The 23,350-nt window shown below is 42.3% G+C and overlaps 1 protein-coding gene and 1 long non-coding RNA gene across 15 annotated transcripts in view; one reads left to right on the forward strand and one right to left on the reverse strand.

Annotated features, from left to right (window-relative positions):
• Window positions 1-4,598: 4,598 nt before the first annotated feature.
• On the reverse strand, window positions 4,599-18,172 carry LOC127613431 (uncharacterized). Its single transcript, XR_007966186.1, has 2 exons — window positions 18,033-18,172; window positions 4,599-5,809 (listed from the first exon to the last, which is right to left on the reverse strand). It is a non-coding gene; the product is annotated as an uncharacterized LOC127613431 (long non-coding RNA).
• The window catches only part of LOC127613420 (nuclear factor 1 X-type-like), a 146,098-nt gene continuing 140,640 nt past the window's right edge, over window positions 17,893-23,350 (forward strand). For 13 of the 14 annotated variants that reach the window (XM_052084441.1, XM_052084449.1, XM_052084452.1 and 10 more), the window contains exon 1: window positions 18,297-18,454. In XM_052084441.1, coding sequence (XP_051940401.1) covers window positions 18,452-18,454 — 3 coding nt within the window. In that variant the 5' untranslated portion in view covers window positions 18,297-18,451. Of the gene's footprint in view, window positions 18,455-23,350 lie in introns of all 14 variants that reach the window. The other variant, XM_052084456.1, reaches the window with a different exon arrangement.

The raw sequence follows: 23,350 nt of genomic DNA on the forward strand, positions 1-23,350 counted from the left end.
TTATACAATGCATCTTTATCTAGTGCTTTCACAATAATGTGCTTTATTGATATTGAAACGTGCATTCTGAGCATATTTTCTTTCCTTTATCTTCGGAAATGATGTTTTTGATCATAAATAGTCCAATATATACCGGTATTTGAAAACTGAAAAGAATATACAGACATTGAAGCTTCATTTTGCTCATTCAGCTCACTGTGTATCGAGAACGCCTTCAATATGACATATTACCACTAGAGGCCGCTAGAAGCTGTGTCCATTGCGTTGGCTGATTGCATGCACATAAAAAGACAGCTCTGTCTCGTTTCTTTCTTCACATGCTTTTTGCATTGTTATCGCATTGTAAACATCGTGCTTTCTGTATGGTGGAAAGTATAAAAGTAAATGTTTGACCTATGAATTGAAGGGAAAAGTCAACAAATGGGTGGGATATTTAGAGTCAATGTTATGTTATCATGTTTCAGTGGTAAATTTATCGACCTCATATGGTGGCCGAAGTACTTTACAGCCAAAGAGTTTCTTCATCGCTGTGTGTCTGGAATAGCAAGTCAATCAATGAATGCATTATTTAAGACATGCACATGGTAAAACAAAAATATCCTATATATATATATATCATATACACATTAAATTTTGAAATTCAACATATTTATTACAATTCCTCAAGTAAAAACTCAGTTTATATGCTGTAAGTAGTGTGTGGTCCACCTGGAAACAGATTTTTAAAGTAACAATCACCACAAGAAAAGCAGCAGAAATAACATGAAAAAAGAAACATACATTATAAAATTTCAAAACAAAAAAGGCATCAATTTAAAAAAAAACAGTACGTGCAGTGATTTCTGTTTAATAATTCCACTTCTATTGTACTGCTGATTGATGTAAATGCACAAGCACATAGAAAAATGCCGGCCAGAAATTTCAAGTGAAAACGTTGGTCCAAATTTAAAGCTTAAGCACTTTGGATTTGGGGTGCGTTCAAACCAAACAAACACAACGTCATTGCACAAAAGGCTTGCCATACTGTTTATTTTAGCAAATGGGAATAATCCTTTTTAATTGCTTGAATCGTTTTTTGCCGTACATGTGCACCATTTCAGTTATCAGGAAGTGAACATTTAAATATTTGTTATCATTGCCAATGTTGCAGCCGAATCCTGCTGAGCGTGTTGTTGTTGTTTGGACGACATAATGGCACTCACTGGTGTTGCTGCTGTGGGTGGCTGTGCTTTCAGTGTCTAGCTGAGGTTGCCTCAAGATCTCCAGCATGCATGCATTCATGCATACACACACACACACACACACACACACACACTGTATGCTTTATAGGATGCCCATTGATGTCATGGCAACCCCATACCCTCAGCAAGGCGGAAGATGTCCCATGCCAAAAAGATGCCATGGTAACTTTTTTTTTTTAGTTGCCCAGAAACCTTTGAAGCTTATTAAGTGAAACCGATGGGGAGACAAGTGGACAAGGAGAGAGAAAGAGGAGGGAAACTGGGGAAAGGCAGAGCGATTGGGAGCACGTCCTGTCTCGCCGCCAAAATTGCGTCTTTGTTTTAAGGAACATTGTGAACCAGCTTGCTAATGGTGCCTTCAGTGAATTTAGAAAAAAAAAACGTTTCCCCAAACACATTACCTCCACCAGTGTGCCTCTGAAAGTGTTGTGCCAACATCGCTTCACTTTTCGGAGAGCTTGCACAAGCCTGCATACAAGTCAAAATCCCTATCACTGATATAGATGGCATCAGCTACCTGCGGGTTTCAGCTTGCTCATATTTGGGAGTCTGTTTGGTTGTGAGTGAGTGAGTGTATACCCTTCAGTGCGTAATGAAATTACTCTTTTTCTCCTTGAGTTAGCTTGCGGCGCCAGTGGTGCTGCCCAGTGAGACAGTGTCAGGCGCTGCCAGTTTCATTAGTGCTGATGGATGACCTCATGACAGCCATTCCACTCACCTCCACTTCAAAGAGAGCAACACAGAGCAACTTTGGATGAGCCCAACTCCGTATGGATTCCATGCCAAGGAGATACACAGCTTACGGTCTAAAATGCTCAATACTGACCACAGACGGAGAGTCATCTACAAAAAGTCTTTAACTGCTGTGGTTTTTGAGCAGAACCTCTAAAGGGGGAGCTTTGCAGTTTTTAGCCTCACTTCAATATTCAAATTCTTCTTCTTGTTTCTTCTTCTTTTTCATTGTCTTATTTTCCTTCTTCTCTTAGCTTACTGGCAGATTCCATATATAGTCAATGGAAAGTCGCTATTCAAATCTTTAGTGTAGTGCAGGGTTGTCAAACTCATTTTTGTCGCGGGCCACATGGTAGTGACCTGGAGGGCCATTCTGAATTTTGGGAAACCTTATAAATGTTTAATCCCCTCCACATATTAGATACACAGCGCACAACAAATTGATGAATAACTAGTTTTAAAATCAGAAGTCAACAATAATGACTGCTATTGTGGATTACGTGTGACAATTTGAAATTTAGGTTCAGACTTTAGCAAAAGCATCATGGAATTTGACATACTTGATTTGCTTTTGCGGGCCACATAATATGATGTGATGGGCCAGATCTGGCTCCCGGGCCTTGACTTTGACACATGTGGTGTAGTGGATGGAAACTGGGAAGACTAGTTGCTTTCATGTTTCGAAAAACTTGTTCATATGTGTAGTATGTTCTTCATCCGACAGAGTTTGGGGTGTTACACTTTTACTGCGGTGGCGCGGTTTATGCCCGTGTCCACATCGGCTGTGTACACTGTGCGCTTAGGACAGGGCTCGGTGCTTAGTTAGGATTTTTGGTGGCGATTTCCATATTGCCTGGGGTCATATGGGCACAGTGCCCACTCCTGGTGTTGTGGGTACCTACTGAGGCGTGGGGAGATTAAAGCGGGCGCACTGTGCCACAAAAGGCCCTGTCTAGTGCTTTTTAATTCGCCTATATTAGGGCACCGTGCCAAGCGAGCTCCCCGCTATGGCAAACACTCCATAACTGGCACCACAAGTACTCCCAGCAAGAAAGCGAGGCAGAGAGAGCATGAGAAGACTTTCATTCTCTTTTTCACACACTTGGACACATGCTTGCATGCTTGTAATTAGCAGTCTGTTGCCTTTGCTAGTTTGTGGGGTGGGGGGTGGGGCGGGGGGAGACTCACCGCGTTATCATTCACATCCTATTACCTCCGCCAAGCCCCTAGGAAGGAATTAATTTTTTTATCAATGTGGTTTTAGTTATTTATTCCCTCAGCCAAGTCATCTTTCTGCCTGCCTGACTGAATCTATGCTTCCTACAAGCCTAACTGGAAAACTAATTCAATGCAACTCTGCGTTAGAGCAAAGAAAAATTTCACACGGATCCAAAAATCAGATCCAGGAATTTTGAATGTATCATTTATCAGTGCAGAAAGTCCACCTGCCGGACACAGGTGTTTGGCCTCGGCACAGGTCGACGTTCTGCTGAATGCTCTTGTTCATTTGGTTTGTTTGATTGAATGATCACGGATCAACTCTTCAATCTATTCCCAATCAAATGGGGGGTGAGGTGGAGGGGGTGGATATCTGGACAGAAGTAATCATTTCTCAAAATGAAATAATAAGCAGATGAATCTCGATAAAGTTCATTCATTCGATGCGGCATGGTACCAAATGCTCCATGGCCTGGTGACTTGGAACCCCTGCCCGATGTCACGCAGGCGTTTTGCCTTCGGGGAGGACTGCGTTATATTGATTGCTATTGTTTGTATACAGGATTATATGCAAACTTCCTGCTTATGACTAAGTGAAGAAAAATAATTTTTGAATGTTGGATCGGGATTCCAGGATTTCATCGGGACAATCACAAAAAAGAAAAGTACTTCACATTAAACTTTTTAGAGGGGTGGGCAATGGGACAAGCTAAATTCATTTAATTAAATTTTGGTGCAGATCCAGATAAGATTGCAGACCTGGGATTTATTTATTTTTTCCTAACTATAGTGTCTTGGCGGAATACTCCGCTCAAGTACTTGTTAGAGAGCGATAGAACCTTTTTTGTTTGCTTGTTTTGTCTGCCGGATTACACAAAAAGTACCCACAGGAAACATTGTGGAACAGGTGAGGCATGAGCCCAGAAAAAAAAATTGCTGCATTGTACTTTCGTTGACAACTGGTATTGGTGGAGGTCTGTGCTCAAATGCTCACTAATGAGTTTTGCTTTGTAACCTAGAAGCAAACAAACACAGATTTTTAAAAACATGCAAACTTTAATAAACTTATTATGTTCCTACGCATGATAGTTTGGCCCTGCAATCTGTCACTGGGATGTCACCAGCTGTGTGCGCGTGCGCAGGTGTGTGTGTGAATTGCTGGATATTCATGCCCTCAGGGTGGTGGCATCCACCTAAAGGGCTTGAGCACGTCCTTTGGGTTGTGTGTGTGTACATGTCATGTCTCTTAGGTCCCCTTTCTTGTCGTTGTAGTCCAAATTTGCCCTGCGAGGCATCACGCTGGCATCGCTGCCATTGAATCTGTCACAACCTTTGTTCTATCCCTTATATTTCTGATCCAGACTTGCAATCATGTCATGATCTGGATTCTAAATTTCTCCTCGGTCCTTTCGTGCGTTTCTTCACCCTCTGTTTGACACTTTCACGCGGGACGCGTTGCATGCTACGACAGGGCGAAGCGTGACGTGTTATACGGATGAAGCGTGTGTGTTTGTGCCTGTGTGTCTGCATACAAACGCCTGTGTTAATCCAAGTCTCTCCAAGCATCTGGAGCCTCGACACAGTTTAAAGGGCTGGCTTGGTCTGCTGTGAGCTGGACGAGCACACACAGTCACACTCACACACACACTCACAGCTATCTGGGACACCAGAAGGCCTCGGCACAGCCAAGGCAGAGGCTGCCCACCTTGGCACCACGAGGTGGGGCTATGCTGGCGCTTTGAGGGACACAGAAATGGCAAGGGATAGAGAGGAGGAGATGGATGGGATTGGGGGGGCCGGGGCACCTGGCGCGGGATAATAACCCTGGGAAAATGCCCGAAAATGCAGAGGGTGGAGGAGTGTGTGAATGAATTAAGGTGCGTAAGCAAGTGTTTGGCTGTTAAAGGCGCCGACCGATTGGGGCGCGCGAGCCTCCTCATGTTGTTGTTATGGCGTCATCGCTTGGTGGGGTGGATGCAGATTCTTACTCATGGGTGAACACTGAAGAAATTCCCTCTCAGCGTCTATAGCTGTGTTCCTCAAACAGAAGAAGACCGCTTTTCACAGAAAAAAAAAAAACAACAACTTTGTGGAGCTATTCTCCAAATATCCCCAAAACAATGGACCTGCCTATTCCTCCAGTAGTAAAACAATGGGGTCTTTGTATTTTTCCAGCCTCACTAATTGGAAATTGACCTAAAATTCTAAAAGAAAATAAGTAACACGAAAGTACAAGTCTCCAGAACCAAACAGTTGTAATTTCTTTCTTTTTTTAAATATTAATTTATTTTTTCATGAAAGGGAAAGTAAAGTAAAAAAAAAAGTACTTCACCATACTATGTTGTTTTCGGCTCCACTGGTCAAAAATGGTACTCTGATTGATACTTAATTTTGTGGATTATGAATAAAGCAGCAATATCCACCTAGTTTTATCCACCTCCGGGCCAGCCATTATGCCACTTGCTGTCAACTGAAAACGACATCACAGTCTATAAGAGCTCAGCTTGCGAACGTCATTTGAGCAAATCCAAAAAACGGGTAACTTTCGATTGTCGTCACCTCAGCCCTTCGGCACCGTGTTATTTTCAGTTGACAGCGAGCGGCAAACTGGCTGCCCGCTGAGATGGATAAAAAAGGGTGGATTTTGTTGCTTCATTCATGTTCCACAAATGCAATATTAAGCACAATACCATGTTGAAATTAGTGGTGGTGCATAGTACATGTTGGAAGGAACATTTTTGACTTGACTTCACATCCAGTGATAAGCTGGAAGAAAATAGTAATAATGTTGTTGTACCGATTTGATCACATGAGTCACCAGGCTGAAAAAGATCGTTTTTTTCTTCATTTTTGATGGTCACCAAATGACAAAATAATATAGGCTAATACATATAAATTAAGTAAACAAATACCGAGGCCCCCATTTTCGTGCCTCACACAGCCAAGCTGTGCCCATGGGTGGAGTTTTCTTTCTTTTGGTATTTTCCTAGACTTTGCTCAGGTTGAATTGATTTTCAGGGTGGAAGGGCGGGAGTTGGCTACATATCTATTAAAATCAGGGTGGTCAAGGCGAATACATGTTTGGCATTGCGGAAGCAGGTATAGGCAAGCTGGGGTCCGTGCATGACATTGGTGTATGCAAAATGCGTTTGTACAGGTACACTGCAAGATCTCCTCTTGCGGATGATACAGTTGACCGCATCTGTGGCCTGGATAATTGGAGACCACTTTGCACCCACGACAATGTGTCCTTGTATGACTCCAACCGCCTCACCCAAAAGTCAGAGAGGTGATCTTAAAATATTTGTAAGACCATAATTATTATTTGTTCAATGAATTGATTCAGAGGGATTGTCCCACACCGGTGTCTTATTTATGAATGAAATCCGATGAGATCCACCGCACGTGCCTGCAGAGCGCCAATTCCTTCTGCCTGCGCCTCGATCAAATATGCCAAAATCACGTTGCACCACATGCACCACTCGATAGACATGCTTTTTGTCACCAATTGGGATACATGCCAGGGTGTGCAAAAGCCACATCAGTCTTCTGAATTCAAAAACATGCTAAACCAGCTAAAATGAAGTTTCATACTGAGCACAGTCTACTTTCATCACCTAAATCGCTCAATGTGGCGGTCGCGTCCGCCAGAGCGCCCAGAGAGGCTCAATGCAGTCCCAAACACAGTAGACTAGACTTGGCCCCACTAACTGAAGATGTGTCCATTTTTACACCGAGTGCACCAGCGCCTGTCGATGAAAATAGGGCCCTCTGAGTAATTATGCCAACTTTCAACTTTGTTTTGTGCTAAATAAAAGTCAAACACAAATCTTGCTGCTTTCGGCTGGACTGTGTTTAAAAGTTTGAAGGATTGCCTCAAAATGAAAACAAACGGTTGTTTACGGACCATCCAATCAACCATCTTGGACTGTTTATGACCTTTAAGCCAATGGATGCAGACAAATGAAGTAGAAGGTAGCAAACTCATCCTTCATGCGGTCAGAAGCCCCCTCCCTCAACAACCCGCCAACCCCCCCCCCTGACAAACACACATGCACCCACATGATGTCGTCTTCTCTGCTTAGCATCGCAGATGCCCAAGTTGCCCTGCAACAGCTGTCTCGCCATGTGCCCGACCAAGTGTTGCCACCCAATGGAGGAGAGAGGAAGTGAGTAGCAGCAGGAGGAGAAGGCGGTACAGGGAGGGAGGGCACAAAGTCATGAATATTCATTTGGGCCATTTTGTTTCAGGCTCCACGCCCTCCCCGTCCCCTCCCGCATACACATTCCCATTATTAAATAATAGCGATTTTTATCATCGGGCAAAGACTTGGATATGGTGAACAAAGCGTTAAACTCAATGTTTGTCTTATTGTTGTCTGTGGTTTGCTGCTGCATTTGGTGGCAGTGATATAGCCAGCGCCCATGCAATTTACCCCCATCCTACAACCTCCAGCACCCCCACCCCCCACCCTCCTCCTGCTCCCCATTTCCCGGTCACAGGATGCCCCCCTGGAAGCAAAGCGAAGAGGGAGGGATCTTAAAGCGTTGGGCCGCCCTCCGATTGGCGACCAACACGCTGGGTGACCAATCGGAGGGTGAGGGAAGCATGGTAACAGTGGGGGCACGCAATTGGGGTATTTTCAAATGCAGACGCCGGTCCAAAAAGTCAGATGCCAGATCCAAACTCCATTCCAACATTGGAACAAAATGGAGGTCAGGCGTGGTTCGCCGCCATTTTGGGAACCGTGTTTGGCGTACGCGAGCTGTGTTTCCTCATAACGATGAAAAGAACAGTTTGAAATGCTGAGGTGAGGACTCAAACTGGCCTCAAGCATCGCCAACGCCTCCCAAATAATGAATGTTAATGTCTTATAAACAGTGGGCCACGGTTCCGAAGACACTCTAAAAATGACAGGCCAATTAACATATCACAACCAGCCTCAGCTGCATCAGAATTCTGCATTTACAAAGCCACAAAGTCCAGAGTGAAGGGTCATTTTTGTCTATCTTAAAAAATGTAATAAACCGACATGTATATGAACTGTGATACGGACGTAAATTTTGCAAAATTGTCCACCACGTGACCGACAGATATCACCAAGTATAAATTCGACTTGCTAATTGCGACATGCCTTCTACTCAAGGCTCCCTTCTGATCATCATAAAAGGTGGCAGCTCACAGTGTAGGGCTGTCATGAAGTAATCTTTTTAGAATCAATTATCCTATTGATTATTCCATCCCCCAGTTGTAAAGATATTTTACATTGGCCAATGAAAAAAGACAACAACAAAAAAACAGCTCAAAGTAAAGCATACACATTCCCGTGTTCCCGTCGGCAAGCTTTCCCAGCTCCTCTTTATTTTTGTCTTTATTTTTTTTTTTTTTTGTAAACGTGGCCAAAGATGGTTTTCGGCATTGCAGATATAGTTTTTAAACGAGTCATTTTGTTGCAAAGTGAAAAATTTTGGCCACCAATTTTGGGGTCGGATAAGCCGAGTTCGCCGCCCCGGCAGCCCTCTCGTGGTGCATTTTGGAAAAGAATGTACCATTAACTGCGATTTGCTCCAATCCCATATTGCGATTACGATTTAATATGCAATATTTTTTTCCAAGGTCCTCTTCCCAGGAATCTTTTAACAAATCCAAATAATAGATTAACTCATTCACTCCCAAAGATATATTGTCTTATATGTCTTTTCAGAAGCCACACCTTTAATTCCAGCTCCTCATTTTATATTGACTGTACTTGAAAAGGGTCTGAAAATGGCCTTTTAATAATAATAATAAGATATCCTTTATTCGTCCCACACTGGGGAAATTTTAGAACCTTTTCAAGTACAGCCAATCTAAAATGAGGAGCTGGGATTAAATGTGTGGCGTCTGAAAAGACATCTAAATACATCTTTGGGAGTGAATGAGTTAAGCGGTTTTGCGTCAATATCAGTTAAACATATTTGATCGTATACTAAGATGAAGGCCAATAAAGCGTTCATATGAAAGACAGTACTCTCTAGCCACCGTCATGTAAACGTACTAAATACGTTGACGTCATTTTTATAAGGCATTAATAGAGTGTTTGCTTTTGTCTTTAAGTTGAGTGGTTGATGTATTGGAGAAAGTTCAACAAGGTGTGCAAAACTCAAGGACAGATGGATGCAAGTGTCGAGCACGCTGCCAGAAAAAGGATGGGGCTCTCTTCCTCCTATCTGCTGGCATACGCGGCGTGCTAAATAAACGAGGATCAAGATCTCAAGTCAGATCTCAATAAAAGAAAATAAAGTTTGACGCGGAGGGGGCGCAGGGAAGGTGCTGCGGATAAAGTGGCGAGAGGAGCGAGTTGTGTTGACTCGTTTAATTTTGAAAGGATGAAAGCAGACAGGCATAAAGAGGGGCAGACGCGGGGAGATCACAGCGTCGTGTCGCGTATTGGCGAGTAGCGCGCCGCACAGTCTGCCTCCTAAAGCAATAAATCTGAAACAGCATAATAGATAAACGCAACTCGGAACACAAAATACCCTGCGAGGAAAAACTAATAAAAAACGGAGTGATTAAGTGGAATCAGAGCTCTAAGGCGCTATCTGGAGATGAGGAGGGAGTTTGGTTTGCGGGGGGGGGAAACGGGCGTTCGCCACACAAAGACCAAATCGGGCCAACACAACAGATGAGAGAGCATAGGGACGGGGGTGGGGGGGGGGGGACCGGCAGAAGCAGAGAGGCAAGCCACAGACAGACAGAGCGATGGAGGAGAGAGACAAAGTGAGGGATGGATGGGGCAGTGGATCAGAGAGAGCCTCTAGTGTGTCTTGCTCTCACTTTAAACTAGAGCCAGGAAAACAGATTAGGACTCCGCTTTTCTCCTGGGGCAACAAACACACACACACACACACACACACAAATAACTCCTCCCAACTTTGACACTGACCCGCCCCGCCCCGCCCAAAGTGGTGCTGATGCTGCCACCACACGCACTTCAATGCCCGCAGCCAGCGTTTAGGCCTCGTTTAGGTGGCCCACGCACGCAGCGTCGGGTGACGTTTGCTCACCGTTTAGGACACAAAGACGTCCAAACAGAGTTTGACAAGCAAGAGTGGGACACTGTGTCCTTGAGAGAGAGAGATGTTTCACTCCATTGGGCACGCCAGCGTAGTTGGCAGCAGGATGTAGCTGCTCAAAATGGAGCCTGCGTTACGTCACCATGAGGCACTTTCAACCTGAAATTTTACCCAGGTGCAAATATTCACTTTTGCTTGTATTTTTTTCAATTAAAAAAAAAATCTGTATTGGTAATTTTATTTTTTGGGGGGTCATAATCTACTTGAAAGCGATGAATTGAAAGTGCATAATGAAACTGTACTTCTGCCACACTTTGGCCACTTGTGATTATTGTCCTTTTATTTAATATTTAAAAGCAAAGTAAACTTTATTTATTTATTTATTTATTTTTAATAACGTTGATTTGTGTGGCCTCGCTACTCTAAACACGGTATTCTGATTAGTATTGCATTTGTGAAATAAGCGGCAAAATCCACCCATTTTTCTCCATCTCAGTGAGTGGCCATGTTGTCACTGCCACCTGAAAATGTCATCCCGGTTGTTCAGAGCTCAGGAAACGACCATGTATGGCTGAGCTTGCGAATGTCACATGACCAAACTCCGAAAACAAGCAAGCCGTAATTGTCACTGGAAGCCTGAGAAAGTGTGATGTCGTTTTTAAAAATTAATTCACTAACCCTTAATGATTCACAATGTGAGTGATTTATTATTTTGTGCATCTCAAGCACGAACAAACGAAACTGCAGCAAAGTGCGTGTGCGTGGATAGTACTAATAGTGCATTATATTTCACCAACTGCCGCAGATTCTTTTCTGTTCTTAAATATATTTTTGAATTCATTCGTCATCTTAGACACCTTGACGTTTATATCACAGCCAAATGTTTTTGATAACACACGGCACCAAAAGAAGCTGAACAGGTTGAACCAGGCATCCTTTCATAAGAGCAATAAGACTACATTAAAATCCTCCATTAATGTTGAAAGTGCCGACTTAAACATAGAACACAAGGAAACACTTTTCTCTATCATTTAACTCATTCACTCCCTCCCATTTGCGGCTATAAAAATGAAAGGCCCATTGTTTCACCTGGGCTCGCAAGGAATGTCTTAATTATGCATGATTACTGGGTGATATATTCTTAGCAAAAGTATGTAGAACATACTGAAATGATTCACGCATGTGTGTGTGCCAAACTCTTCTGCGATGTTATATTGTTTTCAGCCTGTTGCATAAATACTGTATGTTCACTAGTCCAAAAGTGTTTATTGCTTTAATTAGCTTTTAAACAACAGTCATTTTGTCATGGTTGCAATAACATTAGCAAGAAAATGCCAAAGCAGTTTCCATATTTGTTGTAAAGGGATGGCATGTGAGTCGAGGAAGAACCCGTTCCATTTTGATGAGGATCGAGTTAAAAGTGCGGCTCAAGGGCTTGATTATTTTGTGTCCTTATGGCTGTGAGACTTTGCCACAGAGTCGGCAATTAATGCTGCATAGCGTAGCGTGCCTGGTCACTGGAGGCACGGAACCTACAATGCTTTCACTTTGTTTTCTGCCCATATATTTGAACTGAAATTATTCCGTGCAGCTATTTTAAGGATGATATCGGTGATGATTGTTGGATTGAAAAATAAAATCGATGTCAAACACGGACCACAGAGCAAAAATGGAAAATAAGTTCACATAATCATACAGAAATGATGGTCTTTATTTATTTTATGCTTCGCATGCCAGGGAAGAGACGGCATTGTCTCACATGCCTACCCTGACCCTGACAAGAACGAGTCCAGTTTTTCTTAGTGTTCAGTGCAGCGAATCGGCCATGTTGTGCCACTACGTTTTCCACTGTTGTGTAGCAATAAAATGCTACAGCAGGGGCGCCCAACCGCTTTTTTGACCAAAGATCTACTTTTCAAGCAACCAACCACCCACGATCGACCCGTTCGTCTACATACACACACACACGCTCGCATGCATGCCCTGATGAGCAACAGCCTAATGTGAATGAAAACTGAAAAAAATGTTTGTGTGAATGTGAGTGTGAACTATTTGTCGTTTGGCATTCTGAGACTGAGTGGCGACCAGTCTACAGTAGACTCCACTTCTCGCCCAAAGTCAGCTAGGCTATGCTCCAGCTAACCCATGACACAAATGGAGATGAGAGCCATAGAAATATTGACGGATTGGATGACTTTCTACTTCGACCAAGACTAGGCATGACAGCTGTATTTGTATCGCACATTTTATTTAACTGCAGATTTCCACATGAGAAAAGTTTGATGCGCAGCTAGGTGGCACAGTGAGAAACTGTTTAGCACATCCGCCTCATTGTGCAGAGGTTCAGGGTTCAATTCCAGCTGGGGGCCTACATGTGTGGAGTTTGAATGTTTCTCCCCGTGCCTGCGTGGGTTTTCTCCGGGTACTCTGGTTTCCTCCCATGGTCCAAAAACATGCATGGCAGGTTCATGAAAGACTCGAAATTGTCCCTAAATGTGGTTGTGAGTGCGAATGGTTGTTCGTCTACGTGTGCCCGGTGATGGGCTGGCAACCAGTTGAGGGTGTCCCCCGCCTGCTATCCAAAGATGGCCGCCATAGGCTCCAGCACATGAGAGATGAGTGAAATAGAAAAAGGAAAGATGGATGGATGGACGAATGATACGCTGCTCCCACTTTTTCAGGGGCCAAAAGTAATGGGAATCATAAATCGCACAACTTTCTCTTTCTAAATACTTGGTTGCAAATCCTTTGGCGTCAATTACAGCCTGAAGTTTGGAACGAATCAACGACATCACCAGATGCTGGATTTCATCCCTGGTGATGCTCTGCCAGGCCTCTGCCGCAACTGGCTTGAGTTCCTGCTTGTTCTTGGGCCATTTTTCCTTCAGTTCTGTCTTCGGCAAATGAAATGCATGCTCAGTCGGGTTCAGGTCACGTGATTGACTTGGCCATTGGATAACAATCTACTTCTTTGCCATTCCCCCCCCCCCCCAAAAATGATAAAAATAACTTTTTGATTGCGCTGTGAAGCGCAGTCCAATGAGTTCTGATGAAGAATCCATTCTGCCGTCCCATCATCAGTAAATATAGTACAAGGGAAGCGGTTCCATTGATAGCCATATCTGGAACACGCCATGGTATTACCACCAATACGGAGGACATTCCCAGTGTGTGTATAAGCGTGAATGTGTGTGAACAACCTCCTGAAGGAAACCACCGCTGGCTTCCGAGTGTTAACCTCTCCAAGAGTGTGGAGTGGGAATGTGATGGGCTGGCAGCAGTGTGGGTGGGTGTTAAAAAAAAAAGGGGACGGGAAGGGGGCACCCTCCGTCTCATTCCCCTGTGCCAGGGTCGAGCATTCCTCACCCATCCAAACACCGCTTAGCATCCCCCGCTCACTGCCTCACTCCCCCGCCCCCTCCTACCCTCCTTCTACCCCTCTACCATTTAATAACTTCCCTTCCTTCCATAGTTGCTTATATTCTCAATCATTTCCTCACTTTCCTTCCTTCCTTCCTCCGAGGATTCCCTGCGTCTTTGTGGCCGCTCTATTAGCATAGATCCGGGCGAGCGTTGGGAGGTCTATCCAGGCCAACATTTGTACATTTGCGATGCTAGACAACACTTGTGCACTGTGCCCAACTGCCTGCCTTGCCCGCCTGCTAAAACAAAAAGGGCCTTGTTTGTCTTCCTCCTCTCGTTCCCTTTGCCGCTCTCCTCAAATGGAGGCACAAACGTCTCAGGACCATTCGGTCTTCCTTAAGCTGGGAGTTATTATTCTGCCGTGGAAGAAATGGACACGGTTGTGAAAGGGCAACGTCCGTTGCTTTCCCGAATGAAACCGACCAGCCGCACGCGGAGGTACACCTGCACGGTCGTATAAAAATCACCATTGGAAATATTAGTGTAAACTCTACAACACTGCAATCATAGTCACAAAAGACCTCTTTGACAATGTTCGCCAAAACGGAACATTGTTGTCTTTGTCAAGGCAGACGGGATATTATTAGAATAGAATGGAATACGCTCCTGTTTGTCCATTTACACCATTGGTAGCCTTGACTGATGTTTTACACTTTTTTTTCCCTTCTTTTTAGGTACCGTAGGTAAATTGACTGTTGGTTCGATGTGTGTTTGTAACACTACATTTTGTGGCTTCTATAACTTGCATTTCAAATCTTTTTTTTTTTTAATGTAGAATCTGAATTGCATTAGACTGCTGCTCATGAGTGAAGCAACTGCGTGGGGAAAAATTCATAAATTGCCCTGGCCAACACACTTTCCCGCCACAATGAATTACAACAAATTTAAACATGCTCATTTTCGCATTTTGTAAATCCATTCATTGGTTTAATGTCCTTGACATTTTGGCCGGTACATGCGTACGATCCATACAGCGATATAAGAGAAATAAATGTGTGTAATATCTCTTCTCATGTTGTCATGTTCTCATGTTGTCCCTGCGGCCTTTTACAAATGTTGAAGGCCAAACTGGATGATTTTTTTTTTTATTTAGAACATGCAGAAGCAATTTTGAAATGAATAAATAATAATATTTGAAATATCCAAATGCCCCCCAAAAAAAGGAGTAGGAAAAAGTGCAAACCCCCGTCACCTCAAATCCTCTTATCATAAAAAAGTGCAGTCTGAAATGGAAATATATATTTTTCTGGTGGAAATCTGGAAGCTTGTTGTTTTTGTACATGAGTTGTGCTGTTTGATATGAGACTTTATGCCGGCAAATTTCATTCGATTGTTTTTTAAAAAGACTGAATTAGCGTTGACCTTATATCATTTGAATGGAGATTATGGCAGGCTTGCCCTTTCATAAGCTTTGTCTTCAGCCAGCTGCATGGGCCTCTGCTCACATGTCAGTACTCTTCTTGTCCAAAAACATTTCAAGGCTTTTGTTTTTACTTTTTTTTTTTTGTGAAACAAAGACAAATCTTTAATTTTCTGCTCATTATTAAAGCATTGTTTCTGCACAACACCCAACGAGAGCAAGTATGAAATCAACGAAAAGAAACGAGGTCAAGCACAATCAACATATGGTGAAGCACCATACATTATTATTTAAGCCACATTAATTGGAAGTGTGTGTGTGTGTCCTCAATTTTGCATTATTGATTCATGTCATGTTTTAATCAACAAAAGGATATATATTTTTTTAAAGAAAGTGTGTGATTTATACTCCCCTCCTTTTTGAAAATTGAGTTGAATGAAATATCCTGCAACAATTTGGTTGTTGCAGTAAATGGATTTCAACACGTGTATTTTATTTTACTGGTACTTATCGATTAGACATCATATCAGTCAGTGTTTATTCAATGAGACCGACCTTCTTGAATTCTCTTTTATACTAAACATGATAACACAATCAACTGCAATTCTTGAAAAACAAAATTGAATTGGTTGATTTTTCTATCGACCCCCCCCCCCCCCCGCCCTCTCTTAAAAAAACAACAACCCAGGAGTAATTTTCTTTGAGCTTGGTGGGCCTCCAGTAACACAGCCCCTCACAGGAAAAGAAAAGATATCAGTCGAATTGGTCATATGATTATATTGAGTTAATAATTCCATGTCTATTGGTTTTTAATGAACGTTAAGAGACGCCCTTTAGTACAGCCGACTCCCCACCGCCACCACAGCACAATAAACTGGAAATTCTCCAAACAGGCCAACGTCCTTTCCTGCAGCTATCAAACGCTCATCGTCTACAACAACCCAAAAGAGTGGCATTATAATAATAATAATAATAATAATAATTAATAATTAATCATTGCTTTGAATGGACATGTTTTTGTTTATATAGATTCAAACGAATGAAATAAGAAGATATAAAACTGAATACCAGCACCACTCGTAGGAAGGTTCATCTTAAAAATATATTTACAAAAACAGCCCAAACTGATTCGACAAAAAGATCGTCAACACAAAACTTAATCATACAAAATAGAACGGATCCTCCCATTACAAAGAAAAGAATGATATTATTATTATTATTGTCGTTTTATCTTGTCGATAAACTGCATGTTAAAATCTATTTAAAATCAATCTGAAGTGTAACAAAAGGCATTTTGTAAAAGCCGATAAAGCATATTCCTGCGTGTGCAGGTGACCGGGGCCTCCCCGTGTACGTCCTCCTGATGCACTTGCACACTTCAACAGAAATTGTCCAAATGAGGCCATTGGAAAAAAATGATCACAAATTCGATTGGCTGATGAATAATTGACATGACCAAATGTGAGAGGAGGTCATCCATAAATTATTGATGAGCCGTCATATTGTAGGAATGTCTGCTCAAAATAAGACGGATAACGACACACACACACACACACACACACACACACACACACACACACACACCTCTCTCTCTGTCTCTATTGCTCAGAGAGTGTATATGCGAACAACTGACTGAACGGGTTATATTTAATGAACAAACAATAAAATCATTTAATATTAAATACTCACAAAGAGTTTTTTCATTTGAAATAGTATTAAAAACATTTGTGCTCTCACTTTGAATATTGTTTTTCACAAATCCTAATTTAAATCCCTATTTGTGGACATTACAAATTGTGTGTGTGTGTGTGTGTGTGTGTGTGTGTGTGTGTGTGTGTATTCTATTGCCGCTGAAGTGCAGAGGAAGGCTCTTTGCATGCTGACTCCTCTGGAAGACACTTTAAAATCATTTATTTTAGTATTATTATATATTTTTTTCAATTAATTTTTTTCAAAATCAAGTGAGCAGCCTCAATCCAATTCGTGCATTTATAAAAAAAAAAGTGCATAAAACTATGGGAGAGTATCGCTATACTGTCCCGTTGAAAAGTTTGGGGTTACCCAGACAACTGCGCATTCCATGAAAAATTCAGACATTGTTGATGTGGTCCAAAAAACAAAACACACTATCATTTCGGACAGCTTTTTGGGTGATTGTTATACACACACACACACACACACACACACACACACACACACACACACAATTAAAAATTAGACTTTTCTGCGGGACAGAACGTGCAAAAGCCAACTCGCATAGATCATGCACATGTCGATTCTGCAAACCCCTTCTGACATGAAATGGAAGTGACATGAGAAGCACGCCAGCGTTTTCTGGTCTTCTGTTGCGCACTTTCCGAGCGGTGCCACACGCGCACGCACGCACGCGCCCACGCAGACAAGCGCCTCACACTGCGGGCAATGGGAAGCCTAATCCCCGCCGGTGCTCCTAATGCCACTAAAGCCGCAGCTGCTCGCCGTGCCCGCTGCGCAAACTCCGCACTGCGTTTATTGAAAATTCATCTCTCCTCCTTACCTTCGCCACACAATCAATAATCACTTTGCGGCTCGCGCTCGTGTCTGTGTACTGTGTGTGTGTGTGAGAGAAACAAAGTGAGCTATTTTCTGAATGCTAGTTTTGGAGTTATTGTTCCCCTCCCCCCCCCCCAATCTTACGCCGTGATTTATTTATTTTTTACGCACGGAGTTGCGATTCGATATTAGCTGCGCTTTCATCTTGAAGGGGGAGGCGATGAGAGAACAAGCCCCCCCACACCACCCCCGGTCGACGTGCTTTGGGATCCGCACACACACAAACACACACACACACACGCGCGCACGCACACATTGAGGGAAAGAGAGAGAGAGAGAGAGAGAGCGCGCGCGTAGTTCGAGTCTAAAACAGATCCGGCGCAGGACGCGCGAAGCAGCCAACTCTTTTCTCGTTATTATTATTATTATTTTTAAATAGACATACCGAGCACACAGGGGCACGGACTTACTGTGCATCCCGTCCCACTTGTCTTTTCCACATTGTGAGTGCGAGCTGAGCGCAGAAGCGGAGCGATCTGCTGGACAAGTTTGGCCGCACAAGGACGCACGAAGACACTTTTTGGCGCGGGCGTCTCGCAACGTCGCCGAGCGGCGTTGAAAATCCTCGAAAAGAAATCACAAAAGAGTTTTTTCCCCCCCTGTCGTCTTTTTTTTTTTTTTTTTTTGCTGTCCTCTCGGAGTGTGGACTCATTTTAGAGAGTGTCTGAAGGTTTGTTTTGTGTGGACGTGTGTTAGTGTGTGTGTGGAGGCTTCCGGCAACAGCCAAGAGAGCAAGTCTTCCTCCCTCTCTCACTTTTTTTTTTTTGGAAGCTGAACTTTTAAAGGAAAATGGGGCATTGAGAGTGTTGGCAGATCTCCCTGCGCTATAATGGTACGTGCTGTGTAACTCAATAGTTTGCCTTTGTTGGCTGCATGGACACGAGAGTGTGCGCGCGCGTGTGAGTGAATGTTCAGCTAAACGTTGTTTGGCTGCGTTCGAGCGCTTTGCTTACTTGGATGCACACCTGGCTCGTGTGTTTTTAGATGCAAAGGGGGGGGGGTTGTTTTTATTTTATCCAACATAGTGCAACATAAAATTTGTGGAAAAGAGCAAGAAATGTGACAAATGTTTATTATTATGAAAAAAAAAAATCACAGTGAATATTTTATTCAAGTGTGTTTTTTAAAGTTTCTTTTTAGAATTGTCTCGCAGGCTGGATGAAATGATTTAATAAACCGTATGTAGCCCACGACCCGACGGTTTCTCACCCCTACTTTAGAAAAAAGATGATACTTGAAAATATGATTATCGTTTTGTGATATGGCCGATTTGTTTGCATAAGTGATGTAGAAAGAGATGCCAGGTCAAGCTCTTAAAATTTCTTATCAAGATGTATTTTTTTATTTTTATCTGTACCATTCAGCACTTACTTTGTGTATGCCACTGCATGCAGGGGGCGGGGAGGTGAGGCACACAGAGGGTCTTTGTACCCCCCCTTGAACAAATGCTTTAATAGCCCAAAGAGGATGTGAAAGCACCAATGTCGACCTATGGAAATTAGGCAAGCCCCCCCAGAATGAAATTCTTCTTCCTTTTTTTAAACTACTTATTAATTCTCCAGCAATTCTAAACAAGTTTAATATTGCAAGTTATTTTTTAATACTTTGCTAATTGTTTAGTTAGTGCATGCGGGAAGATATAATAAAGGTGTGGGGGGCGGGGGGGGGGGGATAAAAAAGAAAATGATGACCAGCAGGGTACTACTTTAAAGATTGTAATTGTGATTTTCAGTGTGTGCATGCCCAAAAGCATGGGCCTCTTTTTATTTATTTTTGGTCTTAATTCTATTCTTTTATTTACAAGTATATACTTGTATACATCATTTGCAGTGGACCGTTCCAATAAGATCCCACTTATGATTCATAGGATTATAATTTAATGCTAACATCGACCATTAAATGTTGGCTATGACTATTTTGGATGTTTACCATAGAGCAAAACACAAAAATGACAGTTGAGATGATTTATATAAAAGGGCCTTTAGTAAATAGTTTTAAATTGTATTTTCCTAGCGGCCTCTTCTCAAGTTCATTTGAGTTCAACCTGCATTTTCTTCACGTTCCAAGCAGAGTGCTGAGCCACCCTTGACTGTGGGAAATTGAAAAATTTCACGTAATTTGCCCGCAATTCTTCTATGCCAGCGACATACAGTGACAGACAGGGTAATTCAACGCTCTTCCACTAGGTGGCAGGAAGTGAAATTAACCCGTGTGGATTCCTTCAAGTCGCCTTTTTTCCCAGTTTTGAGTTCATGTCATCAGGGCAAGACTTCCCGGTTTCATACTTTGTGTGATGTTTTTGTTTGGTGGTGTGCTGTAAGATTTTGTTTTTAATGTTGCCTTGGTGTCAACAAAGGTTGGAAACACTGTTCTTAAGTATTTAGTCCTCAGGGAATAACTGCTAAATAATTGGTACAACTTTTGCCAAAATAAACATTTTCTTAACTGTACAAGAAGCAATGGTAAGTAATTCAGCATTATTAACCAAAACACAAGTCTAAACAGAAGCAAGCCAGTATTGTTAAAAACAACAATTTGATGACGGCTGCACTTTTTAACATTTTTTTCTAGTCATTTTACTTTTCCTCGTGACTATTGGTCATTTTCAGCATGCTGTTTTGAATAGGCAGGTCACAGTTTCATGTCCCACATTCCTGCGTCATAATAAGTTCCATTTTCTGTTCTATGGTCGTCGGAACGTTTCCAACCGACTGTGCTTAAATCAACTGTGACATCATACAAGCGTTTGGTGGTTCCACCGTTTCATGCATCCTGTAACCTGATAACACAATAAGCTCTCCACTGTAGTCACCGCTGTCCCTGAAAGGGTTCAAATCTTTCCAAGGCACGAATGAATGATGACTAACGTTGGATTTCAGAATCAAAAGACGTTTTGTGCCCATCTGGTGTTACATACCACAACGGCCTCTCCAAACTTGTGATTTGTAACATCGTCCCTCCAATTATCTTTCATTGAAACGAGTCATTAAACATCCGTGTGTCATCGGCGGAGATATCCCTCCTCTGGGTTATGTTTTGATTGGGGTGTTAGCAGTTCCCAGTCGGTGGTTGTACAGAAGCAACTTCTCAGTCAAGTGGAGGCCAAGACGTTGGCAGCCTGTGAAGTGGGGGTGGGGGGGGAGGAGCAGGCACACCACCTCCATTATTCCATTGGCTTCAAAAGAGTGTAATTTCACCTAAGACGTAACCTTGCGAGCTGTTTAATATAATGCGCTGATTTGTTCCGTCATGCTACGTGCGCTGTAATGCCACTCCGCGTTTCCTGCCCGTTGCCGAACTCTGCAAAAAAAGAAAAAAGGATAACCACAAAAAACACCCTTGACGACACAAAGGGATGATTGTGCCAGCCGTAACCTCATCGTTAAAAGCGCTTGGAGGCCATGAGTGAGTGTGGCTTGGCTCATGTAAAATACCTCGATACGGTCGCATTAAGAGAAAAAAGGAGCAAATGAAGATTTGGGTTATCTTGACGTGGTGTGGAATGCAAGCAGCGTGGAGGCAAAAACCTGCCTGAAATGTTCTGTCAACCGAATTTTAAGAGCAAGATTTTACACACTCCAAAATAAATAAATAAAAAAACGTTTTGGATTTATAAGCATTTAAATTCGGGACTGACTTCACTTCTGCAGCTTATTCCTTTTCTGTGCAGCGTAACAGCTAAATGCAGCTTCACCATGTTTACTTTGACCTCTGGGCTCCACTGATCGACTCAAGTCTGCAGCTCTCAGAGCCCTACAGGGTTTACTTAGCATTTCTTTGATCTATTCAAGGCCCAAACCATTCAGTGATTTATTGATCACTATCAGAATTTTAAAATCTTTTCAACAACTAATTGGGAGCCACTGTGAAGCCTTTAGAACAGGAGTCATATGTTCTTAGAATGAACAAAGTACTGCAAAACACTCAATTGTTCTGCCCATAATTCATATCTTAAGGGACCAAAAACAAGTTATTTTGTTCATTATATATTAATCGACCGATTAATTGGTTATCAGTTTAGTTTTTTTTCCGGGCCCTGCAAACATTACAATTTACCTCGCCAAAGCTATATTTTTAATGGTTAATGGAAGACTCTATTAATCCCGAGGTGGGATTGTGAGTGTGAATGGTTGTTCGTCTGTGTGTGCCCTGCGATTGGCCTGCAAGCACTTCAGGGTGTCCCCCACTTGCTACCCAAAGACGGGTGGAAGAGGCGCCGGCACATGAGGATAAGCAGATCGGATAATGGATGGAGGAATGGTATTTTCTGTTTAAAATACTACGTCTTGCCATAAAACATTTTATTTCACCACGACGGGACACTATGTCATGAAAAAGTCATATTTTGTCACATCAACGCGACATTTTGGCATAACAATACAACATTTTCCATGGACGTGTTACATTTTGCCTCAAAAATGCGTGGTTTGGCCCGCGTAAAGTTCCTGGATAAGGCCACACTGGGAAGTAAGGCCGGTGGAAGTCGAGTTTATCTAGTGTACAGAGGTGGTGTGGAGTGCAAGCAGCGTGGCAGCAGAAAATGTTGCAGCCGGGAACGTTCCGTGTTACAATTGGCACGTCATTATCTAAAGGCAGCAGTTATGGACGAGCCTGTCGAGCAAGATCACGAAAGTTTACAGGCAGGGTGCCAGCCTGAGCCGATGTTCAGGTGTGTCACAATGTGTGCAAACTTGTTTCCCCCGCACTTTACTAGGAATGTTATCGGCTTTGCTTTCGGGATAAGCTTGGGTACCTGTGTATGCTAAAATTGACCTTTGTTGTGTTGCCAGTGTCCTCTTTTAGCAGTCTTCAGTGAAAGTGCTGACATAGTACTTTTCAGTCCTCAGCAATACCAAGTAACTGATACCACTTGTTCTTTTCATATATATAAAAAAAATCAAAACAAAATCAAATACAAACTCACACTGATTTAGGATTCTTTTGTTGTAAAAAAAAAACAAAAAACTTGAGTGTCAGTTTTTGTTCAAAACTGAAGTGCAAAATAATATAGGTTCAACCAGTGATTGTTAAACATGATACAACGAAGATAGAAAATAGGGCTGGGTGATATGGCGAAAACATTTATCACAATGTAACTAATTCCCACCAAGTGGGGTTGATTGATGTTTCAATCAAAAACCGATTAAAAAAAAAAACGATTCCATTCATCATAACCACAGAATAATATACCAGCATCTAGAGTGAAAAATTTTTTGAAATACAAGTACATACTACAGTCAAAGTACAAACATGGCAGATAATAGATGAGTATTAAACTCTGTTTAATACACAAAAGTAAGTGAGAGTGCAATATTGCCTGTGCTGCATTGAACAGGAAAACTAGCCCCTAAATATTAATAATATAATAATTTTTCTTTGTTAATGAAAAGCAAGTTAATTCATGAGTTACCATCATGGGGAAAGTCATCATACCACCCAAATTGACTTGGCAGGTAAACGCAAACAACATGCTAATAATGCACTCTTTTTAATATCAAGCAGCAAAGCATACTTTTACTTAGAAAGTGATTGTAATGGACATGGATGGATTTAAAAAAATTGGGTTCGCAAATCAATGTATACATTTTGGTAGCAGCATTATAATAATGCAGTCGAAGCATCAACGCGGACGTCCATCCAATCATATTTTCTATCTGCCCCGCCTTCACTAGTCGAAACACTGCAATCTGATTCATGTTGTATTTGTGGAATTAGATTAAGGCAGCAA

The sequence above is a fragment of the Hippocampus zosterae genome, chromosome 13, assembly GCF_025434085.1.
Source record: "Hippocampus zosterae strain Florida chromosome 13, ASM2543408v3, whole genome shotgun sequence".
Taxonomy (NCBI): Eukaryota; Metazoa; Chordata; class Actinopteri; order Syngnathiformes; family Syngnathidae; genus Hippocampus; species Hippocampus zosterae.